The 19,384-nt window shown below is 35.6% G+C and overlaps 4 protein-coding genes and 1 pseudogene across 12 annotated transcripts in view; 4 read left to right on the top strand and 1 right to left on the bottom strand.

Moving 5' to 3' along the window:
- The first annotated feature begins 144 nt into the window (after positions 1–144).
- On the top strand, positions 145–4,409 carry LOC148916091 (TMV resistance protein N-like). The gene is made up of 4 exons (XM_089054810.1): positions 145–823; positions 930–2,037; positions 2,157–2,444; positions 2,530–4,409. Exons 2-4 carry the CDS (start codon positions 1,084–1,086, stop codon positions 3,538–3,540), a joined length of 2,253 nt encoding a protein of 750 aa, XP_088910936.1. The 5' UTR covers positions 145–823; positions 930–1,083; the 3' UTR covers positions 3,541–4,409.
- On the top strand, positions 219–827 carry LOC148916093 (TMV resistance protein N-like). Its single transcript, XM_089055061.1, has 2 exons — positions 219–491; positions 624–827. Exons 1-2 carry the CDS (start codon positions 219–221, stop codon positions 825–827), a joined length of 477 nt encoding a protein of 158 aa, XP_088911187.1.
- Positions 3,568–4,140, top strand: LOC148916092 (disease resistance protein RPS4B-like; annotated as a pseudogene).
- LOC148916090 (protein HIGH CHLOROPHYLL FLUORESCENCE PHENOTYPE 244, chloroplastic-like) lies at positions 4,375–8,858 on the bottom strand. Of its 5 annotated transcripts, none has more exons than XM_089054825.1 (3): positions 8,256–8,857; positions 7,977–8,075; positions 4,375–4,693 (listed from the first exon to the last, which is right to left on the bottom strand). In XM_089054825.1, the coding sequence occupies exons 1-3, from the start codon at positions 8,595–8,597 to the stop codon at positions 4,613–4,615; spliced, it is 522 nt and encodes a 173-aa protein (XP_088910951.1). In that variant the 5' UTR covers positions 8,598–8,857; the 3' UTR covers positions 4,375–4,612. The 5 variants fall into 5 exon arrangements, with proteins under 5 accessions (XP_088910951.1, XP_088910952.1, XP_088910955.1 ...); XM_089054826.1 differs by lacking the exon at positions 4,375–4,693 and adding an exon at positions 5,806–6,532 and having other exon boundaries at positions 8,256–8,858; XM_089054829.1 differs by lacking the exon at positions 4,375–4,693 and adding an exon at positions 6,632–7,015 and having other exon boundaries at positions 8,256–8,855.
- Positions 8,859–15,221: 6,363 nt separating this feature from the next.
- The window catches only part of LOC103334782 (TMV resistance protein N-like), a 36,489-nt gene continuing 32,326 nt past the window's right edge, over positions 15,222–19,384 (top strand). The window contains exons 1-5 of one of the 5 annotated variants that reach the window (XM_089054809.1): positions 15,224–15,935; positions 16,037–17,126; positions 17,246–17,521; positions 17,623–19,215; positions 19,279–19,353. In XM_089054809.1, coding sequence (XP_088910935.1) covers positions 15,430–15,935; positions 16,037–17,126; positions 17,246–17,521; positions 17,623–19,215; positions 19,279–19,332 — 3,519 coding nt within the window. In that variant the 5' untranslated portion in view covers positions 15,224–15,429 and the 3' untranslated portion in view covers positions 19,333–19,353. Of the gene's footprint in view, positions 15,936–16,036; positions 17,127–17,245; positions 17,522–17,622; positions 19,354–19,384 lie in introns of those variants that run through there. The other 4 variants (XM_089054806.1, XM_089054808.1, XM_089054807.1 and 1 more) reach the window with 4 other exon arrangements.

Below are 19,384 nucleotides of genomic sequence, written 5' to 3'. Positions count from 1 at the left end.
TTGAATTTCCTTGCCTAATTATTTCACTTGTCCTTTTCCTGGATCGTTTTGTAGCTTTGTGCACATAGTCAAGTCACGTCAACTTGAGCAATTGCTTTCTATTCTCTTTCTTTCTTAACCGCTTAATTGGATCCTCAGATTATCTTTCTTCTTCAAGTTTTCGCCTCAAATATCAGATTTGCTTTCATTATAGCTCTGGTGCATTCAGATAAACAGATATGGAATCCATTGAGTTCTTTCAAGTTTTCATCATAATCATCATACTCATCATGACTCTCTTCTACATCTACTTCAGATCATTGGCATCTTCTTCTTCTTCTTCTTCTTCCACTTCTTCTGTTGCTGCTGTTGATACTGATAATCCCCCTCTTCAAGAAAAGTATGATGTGTTTATTAGCTTCAGAGGAGAGGACACCCGTCTTACTTTTACCAGCCATCTTTATGAAGCTTTATGTAGGAAGAAAATCGAAACCTACATAGATGACAGGCTCGTGAGTTGAGGTGAAATTACTCCTGCCCTTCTCGAAGCAATCCAGAGATCAACGATTTCGGTAATCATTTTCTCAAAAAACCATGCTTCTTCTACTTGGTGTCTGGATGAACTTGTGCATATACTATGCAAGGACAAAAATGGCCAGTTGGTTATACCCATTTTTTACGACATCAGTCCATCAGATGTACGGAAACAACAGGGGAGTTATGCACTTGCATTTCGTCAACTTGAAAAACGTTTCAGGGACAGTATCGACAAGGTGCACAATTGGAGGGATGCTTTGACACAAGCAGCCAATCTATCTGGCTTTGATAATTCAGAAAAAACAGAGTAACTAATTCTGTACCTTATATTTTGATTTCTAGTTGTGATTATTTCATTACGCCAATCTGAGCATACTTACTAACAATTTGTTTGTTTGTCCTTGATGTGCCAGTACGGAAGCCAGTTTAGTTGAGAAAGTTGTTCAAGATGTTTTGACCAAATTGAATCATGAATCGTCAAATGATTTAAGAGGCCTAGTTGGAATTGAAAGCAAAATTGAGAAAATTGAGTCGTTATTCTGCTTGGATTCACCAGGTTTTTGCTGTATGGGTATTTGGGGCATGGGTGGTATTGGCAAGACCACCCTTGCTGAGGCTGTATTTCACAGGCACTCCTCTAAATTTGAAGCTTATTGTTTTCTTGCAAATGTTAGGGAGAAATCAGAACAAACGGGTGGATTAAATCAGTTGCTAAATGAACTTGTTCGTGAGATATTAAAGGACAGAGATATAAACATCGGCACTCTGTCTATAGGACCAACTTCTATTCGAGATAGGCTCATGCGTACAAAGGCGCTTATTGTTCTTGATGATGTGAATGCTTCAAACCAACTAGAAGTTCTTGTTGGTGACCATGATCGGTTTCGCGACGGAAGTCGAATCATTATAACTGCTAGAGATAAGGGCCTACTTGAACAAAATGTTGACCATGCGAAGATATTCAACGTTGAGGGATTAAGTTACGAAGAATCTCTTCAGCTCTTTCATTCCTGTGCTTTCAGAAATAAGTCTTCAACAACAGATTGTGCTGGCTTGTCAAAAAAGGTGATAGATTATAGTAAGGGCAATCCATTAGCTCTTAAAGTTATGGGGTCCTTATTCCATCGTTGCAGGAGCAAACAAGAGTGGGAAGACCAATGGAACAACTTGAAACAATTTTCAAACGAAGAAATCGAGGAAAAGTTGAGAATAAGTTACGAAGGATTAGGAAAAAATGAGAAGGAGATATTTCTTGATATAGCATGTTTTTATAAAGGCTATGAGAGGAATTATGTAAAAGAATTATTAGACATTCGTGGTTTCTATGGGGAAAAGGGAATCAATGATCTTATTGATAGGTCTCTCATCTCAATTTCAAAAGGAGGAGGGATAAATATGAAGCTAGAAGGACTAGTAGAGATGCATGATTTGGTGCAAGAAATGGGTAGGGCAATCGCTCGAGAACAACGCAGTAGGTTGTTCATTGCAGAGGATGTCTATCAAGTATTGACAAATGACCAGGTAGTTTAATTATTCACATTTACAAGAAACAAGTCAGATTATTATTCCTACAAATGTAATTTTGATTAAACTTCTTTTGTATATTATATTTACATTTATATTTTGCTCTTGATTGTCAGAGAGATGAATATGTTCAAGCCATATCCTTTAACTGGTCTGAGATTGAAGAGGAGTTGGAGCATGCAAACTTCGAAAAGATGTATCAACTGAGATGGCTACATGTCGGTCCATCTTTTGGGAAATACCCATTAATTGTTTCTCTTGATCTTCCCAATTCTCTTAGATATCTTAATTGGTATAAATATCCTTTGAAATCTTTGCCATCAAAATTTTCTGCTAAAAATCTTCTTGTCCTTCGTATGTTGTCCAGTGAAGTAATTGGGGCGCAACTTTGGAATGAAGACCAGGTATTATATATGCTTATTTTAGTTCTTGTATAACATGTGGCCTAGAAAGTAAAAATCTTGCCATTTCTCTTTAATTTTGTTGCAGAGTCCTGTGAACTTAAAATGGATCTGTCTTAGTGAATGCCAACATTTAACTGAAGTCCCAAATCTCTCTCGAAGTCTAAAAATTGAGCATATAGATATGAATGGCTGTCAAAGTTTGGTTGAAATTCCTTCGTATTTTCAACATCTTGGCAAGCTTACTTATCTTGACCTTGGCTGGTGCACAAATCTCAAAAATCTTCCTGAGATGCCATGCAATCTTGAATTTTTAAATTTGTCTAGGACAGCAATAGAGGAATTGCCTTCATCATTTTGGTCTCACGAAAAAATATCTCACTTAGATATTACAAATTGTAAACACCTTAAGAGTCTTCCAAGCAACCCTTGTAAACTGAAACTCTTGGGTTCTCTTAGTTTAGAGGACTGCGATTCTCTTTGCGAGTTTTGGGAGCTTCCCAAGAATACAACTGCAATTAAACTGGCCTCTTGCAAAAACCTTGTGAGTCTCCCAACGAACATTTGGAAGTTGAAATCTCTGGAGAGCCTTGATCTCAGTTTCTGCTTCAAATTTCAAAACTTCCCAGAAGTCTCGAAGGCTATGGAACATCTGGAGTTTCTAAATTTATCACATACATCGGTTAAAGAGCTACCCCCATCAATTGGAAATCTAGTTGCGCTTCGAAATTTAGATCTCAGTTATTGTGATAACCTTGTGAGTCTCCCAACGAACATTTGGAACTTGAAATATCTGGAGAGCCTTAATCTTAGTTGCTGCTTCAAAATTCAATGCGTCTCAGAAATCTCGGAGGCTATGGAACATCAGGAGTTTCTAAAGTTATTAGGTACAACAGTTAAAGAGCTACCCCTATCACTTGGAAATCTAGTTGTGTTTCAAAAATTAGATCTCGATGATTGCAACAACCTTGAGGTTGTCCATGATGACCTCTTTTGCTTAACCTCATTTCAAGAGTTAAATCTGAGTTGGACCAAAATTAAGAACATACCTGCAAGCATAGCTGTCTCGCCTGTGCCTCAACGATTGCAAGAGCCTTGAATCTTTACCAGAGTTCCCCATCACTGAAGACGTTCTAGTTCTCAAGGGCTTCATGAGAAACATATAAAAGCATTGCGAATAAACAAGAAATATTTGGAGAGCCTTGATCTCAGTGGTTGCTCTAACTTTCAACACTTCCCAGAAATATCGGAGAAATATCGGAGAGGCAATGGAACATCTAGAGTTTCTAAATTTATCAGATACAGAGGTTATAGAGCTACTCCCATCAATTGGAAATCTAGTTGTGCTTCAAAAATTAGATCTCAAACGTTGCAATAACCTTGTCAGTCTCCCAACGAACATTTGGAAGTTGAAATTTCTGGAGAGCCTTGATCTCAGTTGGTGCTCAAAAATTTATACTTACCAGAAACCTCGGAGGCTATGGAACATCTGGAGTTTCTAAAATTATCAACTACCTCTTTTAACCTCATTACAAGTGTTAAATATGAGATGGACCGAAATTAAAAGCATACTTGTAAGCATCAAACAAGCTGCTCAGTTGTCTCGCCTGCTCCTCATTGATTGCAAGTGCCTTGAATCTTTACCAGAGCTTCCCCCCATTGCTGCAATGTCTTGAAGCACATGGTTGCACGTCATTGAACAGTGTCAAGTTCAAGCACTGCACTCACAAAAGGTTGGGGCAAATATATATTTTCTCGAGGACTTCATGAGAAACATATATTTTATTGATTTTCTGTTTAGTTTAAGGAAACTTTTGTAATTCTCATTTGGTCTGTGTATGTAGTTTACGAATTTCTGGCATTGGCTTGTCTCGATTCTCTGTAGTTCAATCTGAGTTTCAAGAAATTGTGTACTTGTTATTGGAAGCCTGTGTGTAATGAAATGAGAATCTGTTAATTTATCTTCAATATGTCTTTAGTAATTCCTTTCATTTGTGCTAACAGACTGAATCGAAAATCGTCAAGTGATCCATTTGATTAGCTCTGTTCTAACTTTGAAGCTTGTTTGTTTTCGAATTCAACTGCTGAGGCCTTAATGTACACAATGTGCTTTGCCGTTGCTGCTGCTTCAGTGAAATTGGAAAATCGAATGTCGTTCCGATATAAGAAACCTACGAAAGCAGGCAACAGATTGTACCTCCAACTTCAGGTGTCTTCCCTGCCTTTGCTACCTCCAACTTCAGCAGCTCAATCTTAAAAAGGAGAAAATGGAAATCTTCAACAGAGCAATTAAGAAAAGAAAAAAACAGCCAGTAATTTGTTGTAGTAAACCAGAAACAAGAAATTATACTCGAAGATTTCTAAATTTGATTGGTAGAAAATAGAAAAGAAAGCCTTGCCCAAATTTTGTATATTAATTGGACAAAGTTCAAAGTATTTACAACCACGTTTGGGAAGAAAAAAAGCATAATAAATTTACAACCACAGAAAACCAAGATTTTTCTTCTGTCAACCAAGAACCCAAATTGTTGGAAGTTTGAATGAAATTCAAGAATTATTGTCCAACATTGGTAGAAAGTAGAAAAAGTGAGGTCTTTGTAAGTGTGGAAGTCTCACACTTAGTATATGGAAGTGGGCCAAGTGGAACCAAATTGGGCTTCAAAAATGATTTGGGCTTTAAATTAATTTTTTGGCTTCAAATTAATAATTTTTTATTAATTCAGATTAGTTTAATTAACTGTTTTCTAACAGTTGTGACTCTTCTGATAAGGTTTCAAAGGTTTATTTAAATCAAACTAAGTCTCATTCGTTCAACACAGAAAAAGCATTCGACAAGCATTTCACATTGTCTGAGAGGAAAACAAACAAAGTTCGCCAGATTCTAAGTCCAAGTGCTAGGGCTTAGAATACGACTTAGAATACAGATAGTTGAATCTTGGGAGACAGTCACCTATAGAACTTCAAGCACTGAGAAGGGGTGAAATTACTGTCTTTAGGACATTGCATCAAATCTGCAAGCCTCTATCTCGAATCCAAGTCAGTTTAATTTATTGTTTATATAATGCATTCTGTTTTACAGTTTGTTTTAAATTCTATTTATATAATTATTCTAAATAGTCACTGATTGTTGTTTTTACAACAATCTAAAGACAGTAAGCGATGGATTCACAATCATCAATGACTGTGAATGGGGTGACTAGGAATCCTCATGACGAGAAGCCTACGAAGTTCAAGGGAATTGACTTCAAGAGATGGCAACAGAAGATGTTGTTCTATCTAACAACCATAAATCTGTCACATGTTGTTAAAGAGGAGGCTCCTAAATAAGGAGAAAATCCAATGTCTAAGGAAACAATGATGACCATTGAGGCTTGGAAACAATTTGATTTCCTGTGCAAAAATTACATCCTTAACAGGCTTGATGATACTCTGTATGACATTTATTCATCATACAATTATGCAAAGGAAGTGTGGGAGTTACTTGAGAAAAAATACAAAACAAAAGATGCTGGTGCCAAAAAGTTCGTGATTGGCAAATTTCTCTAACTGTGTTTCAACATTGGTCCAAAACAATCCAGCTTGACCCACCAATTTTATTTTAGCAAATCTCACCTTTTGAGCTTCAGACATGTCATGCCACTCAAAATAGCGATCCATGGTAGCCAACCAATCGAGTAGTGCTTTAGGGTTTAGCTCACCATCAAAATTAGGAGCGTCAACTTTCACTGATCTCATCACCCTTTCATCAGGGTCTTGCTCATAGCCACGAGGAAAATTGTGTCTCTCTGCGTCTCGATCATTCCTTCTATCATGACGTTGTCGATCATGATTCCTCTCGTCTCCATTCACACTTGCTTCATCATGTTGGTTAGCTGCTTCTAAGTCTGCAAGGCGACGCTCCACGAGTCTGGATCTAGTGTCTGAATCCGCCACTTGCTTTGATAAGTTTTCCATCATCTAAATAAGACGTTCAAAGTCTGTCTCTGGCTCGTCTGTCTTTCCAGGCTTAGTCGGAGCCATCACTTGACACACCATGTGAAGAACAAGAAATACTCGAAAAGTTTGAACCCAAGGAAAACGAAAACCTGGCTCTGATACCAAATTTGATGTAGCGAAAGCGAGAACAATGGAAAAACAGAAAATAGGTGGTAAAAGATGCCTTGGCTTCACACCAAGAAGTCTCCAATCTCTGGAAAGTAAACTTTTCTTAATATCTCAAATCTGAATTTTTAGAACTACATAGGGAGTATTTATAGCAAACTAAACCTAGAGACAATAGGATAAAAATCCCTTACTAAAAAGGAATCCTAATCCACAAAGGAGCCAATCCAAACAAACTAGGAAACTTAAATCAAATCCTACTAAAAACTGGAAACTAAAACTTAGTAAAATCTGGAAAATCTAGAAATCCTAGTGAAATCTGGAATCTGGAAAAAAATAGTTTTCCTAGTGAAATCTGGAAACTAAGATTTCACCCCAACCATAATGATAATGTTGGCTTGGCTGATCGTTTCTTCCTTCTTTGGTAAACCTTAACAGGTTTGTCACAGATGTCCGCATCAGCATGCCTGTGTCTGTCAAGTAATTGAATGATATTTAGACATGCTACTTGTTATCACTCTATCTAAATTAACTGTTCTTTCTGATAAAGAAAGTGAATGGGGGTTGGAGGAGTATCATATGAGAGTAATAAGAAGATAAGGAAATTGATTTGAAACATCAATGACAGGTGAAGCACAAACTTGGTTATGCCAGTAACAAGATCGTAAAAGAGGAAGTCCAAGTTTCAGTTTCATTGACACTTGCATGAATCCACATAAACGAATTATAACGTGATTTAGGCCTGAATCCTGGAGAAACTTTTCAGTGCAATACTTGATCTCCATAAGGGGAACTTCGGGATGCTTGTCACAGTTGTGGATGGAATAGAATACAAATTTTTGGATTCCCATTGCTTTTTGATGCAGGAGCATCTATTAGACTTCCTAATCTAAGTGGGCATCAGCCCTGCATCACTTTTGCACATTGTATAAGAGCAACTTTTCCTTCCCAATCTACCTAAACATAAAAAATGGTCAGAGAAGAACAAAAATACTGGACACGTTATCAAGTCTGATCATATTTTCTGCAATGAATAAAATAGCCCTCATAATTGCCGAGGACCTAGAAAATGGAATATGTATACAAGAATCTCTCAACAACTTTCTGGATTCACTGGGACCATTTATTAAACGGTTTCACCTTTTTCAATTTCTTTTTCAGTTTCTTCATTGACCAAGGATAAACACAAAAACACAACTTATTGTTGAAAAAAAAAAACAGAAGCAAGTCCATATGACAATGTCACAACACTGTAAAGCAAGTAGGAAAGGAGCAGTGGACAATGACATTCTTTGATCGAATGTAATGAACTAACTGCTCATCCTATGACCAATGGTAGCCTCAAAAGATGATCTACAGTTGGGAATTAATTTCCAGGCTGATTTAATCTGTTTCTATTGACAAGCAAAGAACCAATTAACTGTAGAAACTTACCGTTTTGATGGGCTCCTCCGGACGGCCAGTGGCACAATCAATGACAGTATGAATACCAATCAAAGTTGCAGGTATGGTCTCTGGTTTGCTAAGGTCTGCCTGTTCATCACAATTTTACATCACACATTCAGCAACGAAGTACTTGAATTTCAAAGAAGCAAAACAAATTGTCAAACCAAATATCTCTGATAGTAAGAAAAACCAAGAACCCAAATAGAACTTAAACTATAAATAAGAATTTAGAGTGAAAATTTAGAATTGAAGGGAAGTTGTATTTACATTGACAACAGTAGCACCCCAATCTCTGAGGAAGTCAGCAGGGGCTGGTCTAGGCCTAACCAGGCACCTAACATCATAGCCTTCATCTAATGCTCTTCTCACAATCTGCCTACCCAAAGTCCCAGTGGCACCAACCACTAGAATACTGGTTGGCCTCACAGGTGTCCCTGACGAACCTATACGGGTGGAGAAGGAAGAAGAAGAAGGAAGGAGATGGTCGGCAGCTAACGTACGGCACCATGAGAATGAGCTCTGATACTCCGTCGTTTTGGAGTCATTATGATGATGGAGTTTACCGGGTGTTGCCAGCTGGGTGGGAAGCCTCCAAGCCATTGCTGCCATATTTTTGAAGCTCTCTCTCTCTCTCTCTCTCTCTGTGGCTGACTGGCAGGCTCGTTTTCTTTTGCACAGAGAGAAGGAGCAATGGATCCCAATGGTGCCACGTCCTTCTCCAAAGTGAATTAGGATTTTCTACAACGTGTCACAACTTTCGGTGGAGTCGATCCGACCCGACGGCCCATAAGGAAAGGTTTCTGTTACTAGGCCGGTTCAAGCTAAAGTCCAATGTTGGAGAACAAAGACATGGTTGAGAGAGAGTGAGAGGGAGAGAGAGGGGGAGAAGTTCTTCCATGCGCCAGGTCCTATAGGATTGTAATTTTACATTTAATGTTTGCTAGATTCAGTTTGGAATGGTTGGATGGGAATTGGGCTAATTGTGAATTTGCAAACTTCAAAGTTTAAAAAAATTCAGTTGGGCTTAAATCTCTAAAAATTCAAAAACCAAAAAAAAAAAAAAAACCAACTGGGCTCAAGAGCCGGTCTAAACCGGAAAACTGAAAACCAAACCGTATATAAACTAATCCGGACTGGTCAAGTCTGAACTAGTACAATTGTTGGCTATGGGGTCAAAAGAAGATGGTCATTGCTCACATCTCATTTTTTAAATAAAAAAGTAGGATATATTTTTATTTTATTATCCTCAAAAGCAGAAGTTTGCGCTGCCACTCCCATTATCCCCATATGCCCTTTTCTTTTTTCAGTGTGTAATATGCTTAAATTTTTGTCCACCGTTCTCTTCTCTTTTTCCATCTCTGATTATTTCCTGGGTTGTCAGTGCTTTTCTTAGTCAAGATCAAGAAAGAGTTGGATGGCTTAAAAGTTTGAATGCTTGGACAATTCCTCTCTGCTTCAACTTTTTCCGTTTTTCTTCCGTAATTTCCATTGTTTTTCCGTTATACTTTTAGAGCATCTCCAACCAATATGTTTAATTGCCACATGTACATGAAATGACAAAAATTAAAGGTTAAAATTGCTCAAACCGAGTAGTCAAATTCTACATGAATTTGAAAAGCTGGAAAATATGTCAAAAATAACATATCAAAAAGCTTGATGTCAAATATTTTTTTTAGTCATGAACTCCATTATCATTTACTCTCTTTTAAAACTTTATGCATCATATGGGTCCAATTTGCTTTTAAAAATTTAATAAAATAATATGATATTTGACATTTCGGGTAGAGTTCAATTTTTTCTGAAGTGTGAAATTACCACATAAGCTATGAAATTCAAATTTAACATTTTGTATTTAATATCTCCCTTGGAGATGCTCTTAGTAGACTTGCTAAAACATGATATAGCTATAAGCTCTACCACTTCTTTCTAGATCTCATCTCATCCTTGAATCGATCCTCATCCTCGGGCAACGTAGGTCTTCATAATCATATACTATTATTTCTTTGTTAATATTTGCTGATAAGGCGATTTAATCAAACACTAAACCTCGCTAAGTGTAGTATCAAAGAAATCTCTGATGACGTTGTTTGCTTAACCCCATTACAAGAGTTAAATATGAGAGAGTCCGAAATTAACAGCATACGTGCATGCATCAAACAAGCTGCTCAGCATACGTGCATGCATCAAACAAGCTACTAGAAGTCTACCACTAGAAAATTTCCTTTCATTAGGATTTGGTTTTCTTCGAAGCTTCTTCCCATAGAGTATTAGAGTTGTTGGTCATTGTCTATTGAAACCTCCCGACAAATTCCAACTCAAAAGCAAAGGTTTGTACGTAAAGCGTGTAAAGGGAGGGCCATTGCGTTGTCACTCCCACATGCTCTTTTCTTTCCTTTAGTGTGTGAATGCCTGAATCCTTCTCTTTAGTTTAGTGGGCAATTATTTCACTTCTACTTTTTTCTATCCCTGATGATTTTCCTGGAACCTTTCGTAACTAATTAGTTGTTGTAGTCTTGTAGCTTCTGCTTCTATATATACAGTCAAATGATCCCATGTCGTGCTCTAATTCTCAACATCCCTCCAAGCAATACATAATGCTCATGTTATTCTCAATATCTATCAACCTCAATTTCCTCCCAAGAAAAAAAACTATCGAACTATAGTAAGTTACTCTCATTCATTATTATTATTTAATATGCATGTTTATTATTATCTGTTCTACATATTTGGTGGTATTATCTTTTAAATTGTGTCAATTAATTACTTAGTCAATGAGATGTGTTTATTGTCTTTTAATTCATTATTAAGGACTTTATATGTTTCCATCACATTTTGTTACATTGTTTAATTCTTGTTTTTATATTGTTGGTCCATGCAGATTCTATTTCGGCCTTGCACAAAGGGTTTCATATTTAAGGTAAGTTTACAAACTTATATTTATATTATTTTAATTTATACAATTTTTCTTTTTCGTGTGGACCGGTGCATGTGAGAACTAAACAATACTTGCATGTTAATTCTTTGAAGTAATTAAGTAATGTTGCATAATTCTTCCCTAGGATAATTTTAATATGTTTATTTTTATTTATTATTTTATTATCGAATTGTATTATTATTCATTATTAGGTTTTATTATTCCATATTAATTTCATAATTAGTTGGCATATAATGTATAAAGTGTAAAATATCCTAGTAAATCATTATAAATAAATGATTATGGTGTGTTTAATTTTCTTTCATTAATTGCTACATATTATCTACATTCGTAGTGTTTGTCAGCTCACTATATAATCAATTTAAATCAGTTAAACTCATCATGCAATGCATTTCCTTCTTCTTCTTCTTTTTCTTCTGATAAACTGATAGATAACTTACTAAATAAACATCGTCCAAAGTTTCAATAAAAATTTCCAATTTTTTCTTACAATTTCCGTGATTTTTATTCAATTTTTACCAATATCGATAGTTTCCCAATATTTTCATTGAAATTTCCTTATTTTTGGACCATTGATATTTTAGATCTTGTTGTTGGCGGAACATACTAACACTATTTGTTTAGTTTAAGTATAAAACAATAGTAATGTAATAAAATAATAATAATAATAATCAAGAAATTAACTGGGTTTAATTAAATCACAGAGTCAATTAATCATTGACCCAAAGGTCAAACCCACAAGTCAATTAATAATCAAGTAATTAATCATTAATGTAATAATAAAAAATTTCTTAAACTAAGCTACCTACAAGACTATGTCGTATAAGAGCATCTCCAAGAGAGTATGCAAATGAAATAAGCAAAATTGTACTATAACAATCTAGGTGGCATCTTGCCTACCCATTTGCTTCATGAAAAAAGTTGGTAACTCCAAGGGACTAGGCAATAGAAGTCTGCAAACTATTATTATATTATTTATTTTTATCTTTTATATTCACTATTATATTTATAGAAAATAGGTGAGAGAATGGAGATGATATTTCATTATAAAAAGTAAGTGGTGCCCAATATACCTCTTCACTTTGATTTGAAGTAGGCAATTTTAACTTATTTGAGAGAGTATGTATATTTTGCCTACCCATTCCCTTAGAGCATGAAAATGCTGATATAACCAGGTAAATGAGGTTTGCCTACTCATTTGCCTCTTTCATTGAAGATGCTCTAAGGAGTTCAAAGGAACTCGTTTTTCAATGTGGGACTATTTCAACTCAAGCTTAGTTTGCAAAGCCAACAAGAGCTAGTCTACATAAGTAAATATCATTAAGTGGTTACAAAAAGGCCAAAAAATAGAAAAAGAAGAAGTGGAGACAGAAATTGGAGTAAATGAAAGAGAAAGTAGAGCCTGAAGAAGTAGCTGGTTCATGCTCCAGTGTGTGCATGCATAGAGACTAGTGGTGATCGAGTGTGTGCATGCATAGAGACTAGTGGTGGTGACGCAAGAGCAGGAGCTGGTTCATGCTCCAGTGGCAGTTGATCACGTTGATGAATTGATGTGTCATTCTCTAAATTGGACTAGGATCTTTGCCACGTCTCACGTACTTTATTGCGCTTTTTAAAAAATGCTTCTAAACAAATCGAGTATTCCCAAACAAATCCTATGACAAATTATCCAGCTTAGCAAACTTATACCTTAGACATAATGATCATTATTATTTTAGAGAGTTATAAATATTATAAATTTATTAATTTATTTTTATAAATAAATAATTAAAAATTTAAAATATGCATAAAACAAAGTAGCATTAAATTATAAGGAGCCACTAAGAGTTCGTTTTCTCTTTTCAGATTTAAGAGCTCCTAGAAGTCTCTCTATTGTATAAGGTGAATTGTTAAAGTTGTATTTTTCTAATTTATTCACAAAATTTATCTAAGAATATAATTTAAGAAACCCATTACGAATGCTTTTAAAAAATTGAGAGTGAAGACAAAATATTGAAGTTCATAGCATCTTATTCCCTTGATTCAATTTATTAGAAAATTAGCATATATTGGCCTTAATGTCAAGCAAGTGGATATTTTTAAATTATTTTCGTCCAAATCTTGTTAATTAGTGTACCCATGTGAACGAATTATTTTAATTGTGGTGCCTACAAATTAGGTCTTCATCTGCATTACAGATGAAACTTCAACTTGTGTTGAATATAGTTTTTAAGCAAATCAAATCGAGTGCGCCAAATTATTAAAAAAATAAAAATAAAATAGTTGTCTTTATTGATGATCATATATGATATGTTGACTTTGACTAAATGATGTTGAAGCTGCAACTACAACAGAAAGCAACTTCAATACAAAGATTATGACTAATTTTGTATATTTTCTACTAATTGGGGTTTTCCCTTAACTTTTCTTCATGTAATCTTCTTAAATAACTTCATAATTTAATTTTTTGAATAATTTAATTTAAAAAAATTGAAATTCCACAAATATAATATTTTTAGAGGTGGGCATTCAAACCGGCAAACCGGAAAGCCGAGCCGAACCACACCGAAAAAAACCTAGTTGACCAAAAAGTCAAAACCGGTCAAAACCGAACCGGACTGGTTTTGGTTCGTTCTCTGTCTTAAAAAACCTGACTGGGCCGAACCAAACCGGTCAAATTAAAATATATATAATTTCAATATTTATTTATATTCAATGCTATATTTTTAATCTCATAACTAATATTTATTCAAGTTCAATTTTAAAACATCTATCTCTTCTAGCTTTAATATTTATTTTTATATGAAATTGAATAATTTATTAATTTTCAAGTCAAAAAAATAAAATTTCAGTTGAAAATTGTATTAAAAAAATAATTTCAATAATCCGGTTCAAAACCAATCGATTGAAATCGGATCAAATCGGTTCAACCCGAAATGGATAGTTTTTGAATTTTTTTTAATTAAAACTGAACCAAACCAAACCTGATGAATAGTACCAGATCGATTCTAATTAGAGACAAAAACCGGTCCAAACCGAACCGTGCCCACCCCTAAATATTTTTGGTAGATTATTTGAGAAATGAGTGAGTATTTATAGAGTTTTGGGTGAGTTTTGGGGTTGGATCTGATTTAGATTAAGTTAAAATATTATTTGATCGTTGGATTTAAATTTTAGTCGTTGGATCTTTTTTACCGTTAAAATAGCATAAATTTAATATATATATATATATATATCGTTGATTTAAATTAAGGGATATTTGTTGAAATGTCACCTGAACTTATACATTAGTTTCAATTTGTCACTTGAAAAAATAATTTAAGTGAAATGTCACCTGAATTTTTCAAAATCCATGATTTGTCACCTGAGTTTAACATCATCTGATTTTCCATCTATTTTCAAGGGTATTTTAGTCTTTTCATTTTCAAGGATATTTTAAAAATGGAAAAAATTATTATTAAAAAAATACATCTTAAATGTAAAAATGGTTGGGGATTAAATGTGAAAAGATATATAATTTTTATAATTTTCAAGGGTCTTTTCATAATTTTTTTATAATGATTTTTCCATTTTTAAAATACTCTTGAAAATAAAAAGACTAAAATACCCTTGAAAATAGTTGGAAAATTGGATGATGTTAAAATGAGGTGACAAATCATGGATTTTGAAAAATTCAGGTGATTCACTTAATTTTTTTCGGTGATAAATCAAACTAAGGTATAAATTCAGGTGACATTTCAATGAATATCCCTTAAATTAATATTAGAATATAAAAAACATAAACAAATAAACAAATAACATCACTACAAGCCAATACTTGGCAAGGCAGCATCTTCAATAACCAACACATGGGCTGTTGGCAGGCCCTAGTGATGAAAGCTTGCACATGGGCTACTGACACAGCATGTGGGCTCCACTAATTTTTATTTTTTAGGTCTAGGTAATAACTGGACAGCTATTTGACCCCAATTTTGAGTTTTCTCAAATTTTAGCCCTTCCATTTTCTTGGATTATGAGAAATTTTGAGCAATAATTTGGAATTTTTTGAATTTAGCCTAATGGATTGGAGATGGCCTTGAAGAGAGAGGCCAAGACCTGCAGGCAAAACAAACAAGAAAGAGAAAACAATAATAGAATAAGAGAGAGAGGGAGGCAACGGAGAGAAGAAAGAGAACAAATAATTTAAAAAAAAGAAAGGATGAGAGCGGGTACACGTGTCTAGCAAGTATTGTGAATAGCATTCCTCTTTGTATATTACTTGGTTTGAATGCACGAAAGTTCTTGGTCCCATGTGCCCTTTCCTTTCTTCAGTGTATTAATGATTTCACTTGTCTTTTTCCTGGATCGTTTTGTAGCAATTGTTTTGTAAAGCAACTGCTTTCTATTCTCTTTCTTTCTAAACTGCTTAATTTAATTAAGCCCTCAGGTCCATAATCTACAATACCAGATTATCTTTCTTCTTCAAGTTTTCATCTCAAGTATCAGATTGCTTTAATTTTAGCTCCAGGTGCATTCAGAGAAACAGATATGGACTCCACTTCTTCTGTTGCTGCTGTTGATACTGATATTCCCCCTCTTCAAGTAAAGTATGATGTGTTTATTAGCTTCAGAGGTGAGGACACCCGCCTTACTTTTACCAGCCATCTTTATGATGCTTTATGTAGGCGGAAAATCGAAACCTACATAGATTACAGGCTTGTGAGAGGAGATGAAATTGCGCCTGCCCTCATCGAAGCAATCGAGAGATCTACGATTTCGGTAATCATTTTCTCAAAAGAATATTCTTCTTCCACTTGGTGTCTGGATGAACTTGTGCATATTCTAGACTGCAAAGAAAAAAAAGGCCAATTGGTTGTACCCATTTTTTACGACATCAGTCCATCAGATGTACGAAAACAAAAAGGGAATTATGCGCTTGCATTTCGTCAACATGAAAAACGCTTCAAGGACAATATCGACAAGGTGCACAAGTGGAGGGATGCTTTGACAAAAGCAGCCAATCTATCTGGGTTTGATGATTCAGAAAAAACAGAGTAACTAATTCTGTAACTTATATTTTGATTTCTTCTTGTCACTATTTCATTTCGCAGACATACTAACTAACTGTCTGTTTGTCCGTGATCATATATGCCAGGTCTGAGTCTGCTTTAGTTAAGAAAGTTGTGGACGATATTTGGACAAAATTGAATCGCGAATCGTCAAGTGATTTAAAGGGCCTGGTTGGAATTCAAAGGAAAATTGAGGAAATTGAGTCGTTATTATGCTTGGATTCACCAGGTGTTTGCTGTGTAGGTATTTGGGGCATGGGTGGTATTGGCAAGACCACCCTTGCTGATGCTGTATTTCACAGGCACTCCTCTAAATTTGAAGTTTGTTGTTTTCTTGCAAATGTCAGGGAGAAATCAGAAAAAACGGATGGACTAAATGACTTGCGAAATACACTTGTTCGTGAATTATTAAAGGATAAAGATGTAAATATCAACACTCCGTCTATACCACCTCTTATTCAAGATAGGCTCAGGCGTACAAAGGCGCTCATTGTTCTTGATGATGTGAATGCTCGAAAACAACTAGAAGATCTTGTTGGTGATCATGATCGGTTTTGCCAAGGAAGTCGAATCATTATAACTGCTAGAGATAAAGGCCTACTTGAGCTAAAAGTTGACTGTGAAAAGATATACGATGTTGAGGGATTAGATTCTGATGACGCTCTTAGGCTCTTTCATTCGCATGCTTTTGGAAAAAAGTCTCCAACAACAGATTACACTGAGTTGTCAAGAGAGGTGGTAGATTATATTAAGGGCATTCCATTAGCTCTTAAAGTTATGGGGTCCTCATTCCGTCGTTGCAAGAGCAAACAAGAGTGGGAAGATCAATGGAAAAAAGTGAAAGAATTTCCAGACGAAGAAATCAATCAAGTGTTGAGAATAAGTTACGATGGATTAGGAAAACATGAGAAGGAGATATTTCTTGATATAGCATGTTTTCATAAAGACTGTGAGAGGAATTATGTAAAACTATTATTAGATAGTCGCGATTTCCATGGGGAAGCGGGAATCAATGATCTTATTGATAGGTCTCTCATATCAATTTCATATTCCCATAACAAGGCATTGATAGAGATGCATGATTTGGTGCAAGAAATGGGTAAGGCAATTGCTCAAGAACAAGGCAGTAGGTTATTCATGGCAAAGGATGTCAATCAATTATTGACAAATAATCAGGTAGTTTAATTATTCACATTTTCAATAAAAAAAAGTCAGATTATTCATACAAATGTAATTTTGATTAAACCTTTTTTGTATATTATATTTTACATTTATATTGTTGTCTTGATTGTCAGAGCGATGGACATGTTCAAGCCATATCCATTGATTGGCTTGATATGGTATATGCAAACTTCGAAAAGATGCATCAACTGAGATGGCTACGTGTCGATTCTCTTGAGCGCCTCTTAACTTCAATAATTGGTGATCTAGATCTTCCCAATTCTCTTAGATATCTTTGCAGGTACAAATATCCTTTGAAATCTTTGCCATCAGAATTTTCTGCTCAAAATCTTGTTGTGCTTGAAATGTCGTACAGCGAAGTAGAGGGGCAACTTTGGAATGAAGACGAGGTATATTATATATGCTTATTTTAGTTCTTGTATAACATGTGACCTAAAAAGTAATAATCTACAAGCTAATAAGTTATTAATTCTTGTTTAATTTGTTACAGAGTCCTGTGAACTTGAAATGGATCAATCTTAGTGACTGCAGACATATAACTGAAGTCCCAGATCTCTCTCAGAGTCTAAAAATTGAACATATAGATCTGAGTAGCTGTGGAAGTTTGGTTGAAATTCCTTCGTATTTTCAACGTCTTCGCAAGCTTACTTATCTTGACCTTGGGATGTGCACAAATCTCAAAAATCTTCCCGAGATGCCATGCAATCTTGAATTCTTAAATTTACATGGGACAGCAATAGAGGAATTGCCTTCATCAGTTTGGTCTCATGAAAAAATATCTCACTTGGATATTAGATATTGTGAACACCTTAAGAGTCTTCCAAGAAACAGTTGTAAGCTGAAACCCTCTCTTAGTCTAAGAGGCTGCGAATCTCTTTGCGAGTTTTGGGAGCTTCCCAGGGATACAACAGAGCTAGAGTTGAGTAGTTCAACAATAAAAGAATTGAGGAATGCATCAATAGAGTCTGTCATTGGTCTCACTGCAATTGAACTGCATAGTTGCAAAAGTCTTGTGAGTCTCCCAACGAACATTTGGAAGTTGAAATCTCTGAAGAGCCTTGATCTCAATAATTGTTCTAACTTTCAAAACTTCCCAGAAATCTCGGAGGTTATGGAACATCTGGAGTTTCTAAATTTATCACGTACAGCGGTTAAAGAGCTGCCCCCATCAATTAGAAATCTAGTTGCGCTTCGAGAATTAAAACTCAAATACTGCAAGAACCTTGAGGTTGTCCCCGATGAGCTCTTTTGCTTAACCTCATTACAAGTGTTAGATTTGAAGGGGACCGAAATTAAGAGCTTACCTGCAAGCATCAAACAAGCTGCTCAGCTGTCTCTCCTATCCCTCAACAATTGTAAGAGCCTTGAATCTTTACCAGAGCTCCCCTTATCACTAAAGACAATTGCTCGGGAAGAACGTAATTTTTCTCGAGGGCTTCAAAGGAAACATATGAAAGAATTGCTAACGAGCAAGAAATGTCTGGAGAGTATTGATCTCAGTGGGTGCTCCAAATTGTACTTCCCAGAAATCTTAGAGCCTATGAAACATCTGGAGTTTCTAAATTTATCAGGTACAGCGGTTAAAGAGCTACCCCCATCAATTAGAAATCTAGTTGCGCTTCGAGAATTAGATCTCCACAACTGCAAGAACCTTGAGGTTGTCCCCGATGAGCTCTTTTGCTTAACCTCATTACAAGTGTTAAATTTGAGCGGGACCGAAATTAAGAGCTTACCTGTAAGCATCAAACAAGCTGCTCAGCTGTCTCACATGTTCCTCAACTTTTGCGAGAGCCTTGAATCTTTACCAGAGCTCCCCCCATTGCTTCAACATCTTGAAGCAAAATATTGCACGTCACTGAAGACAGTGTCAAGTTCAAGCACTGCACTCGCACAAGGTTGGGAAAAATATAAATTTTCTCGAGGGCTTCATGAGAAACATAAATTTTCTAATTGCCCAGAGTTGGATGAGAACGCACGAAGCAACATAATGGCTGATGCACAGCTCAGAATTATGCGAATGGCAACTGCATCGTCAAAGTTTAAAGAAGACAGAATTGAAGAAGCATCATATGATTCAGATGAGGTCTCTCTCTCGTCAAAGTTTAAAGAAGACAGAATTGAAGAAGCATCATATGATTCAGATGAGGTCTCTCTCTCTCTCTCTCTCTCTCTCTCTCTCTCTGTAACTCACTTCTGTTGAAGAAGTTGCTCTTTGTTTTTCACGAGTTTAATAACTATGATGTCCATGGTAC

This window comes from Prunus mume, linkage group LG6, assembly GCF_029339155.1.
Source record: "Prunus mume cultivar Tortuosa linkage group LG6, ASM2933915v1, whole genome shotgun sequence".
NCBI lineage: Eukaryota > Viridiplantae > Streptophyta > Magnoliopsida > Rosales > Rosaceae > Prunus > Prunus mume.
The sequence above is the reverse complement of the archived record's forward strand: the minus strand, read 5'-3'. Positions and strand labels throughout refer to the sequence as shown.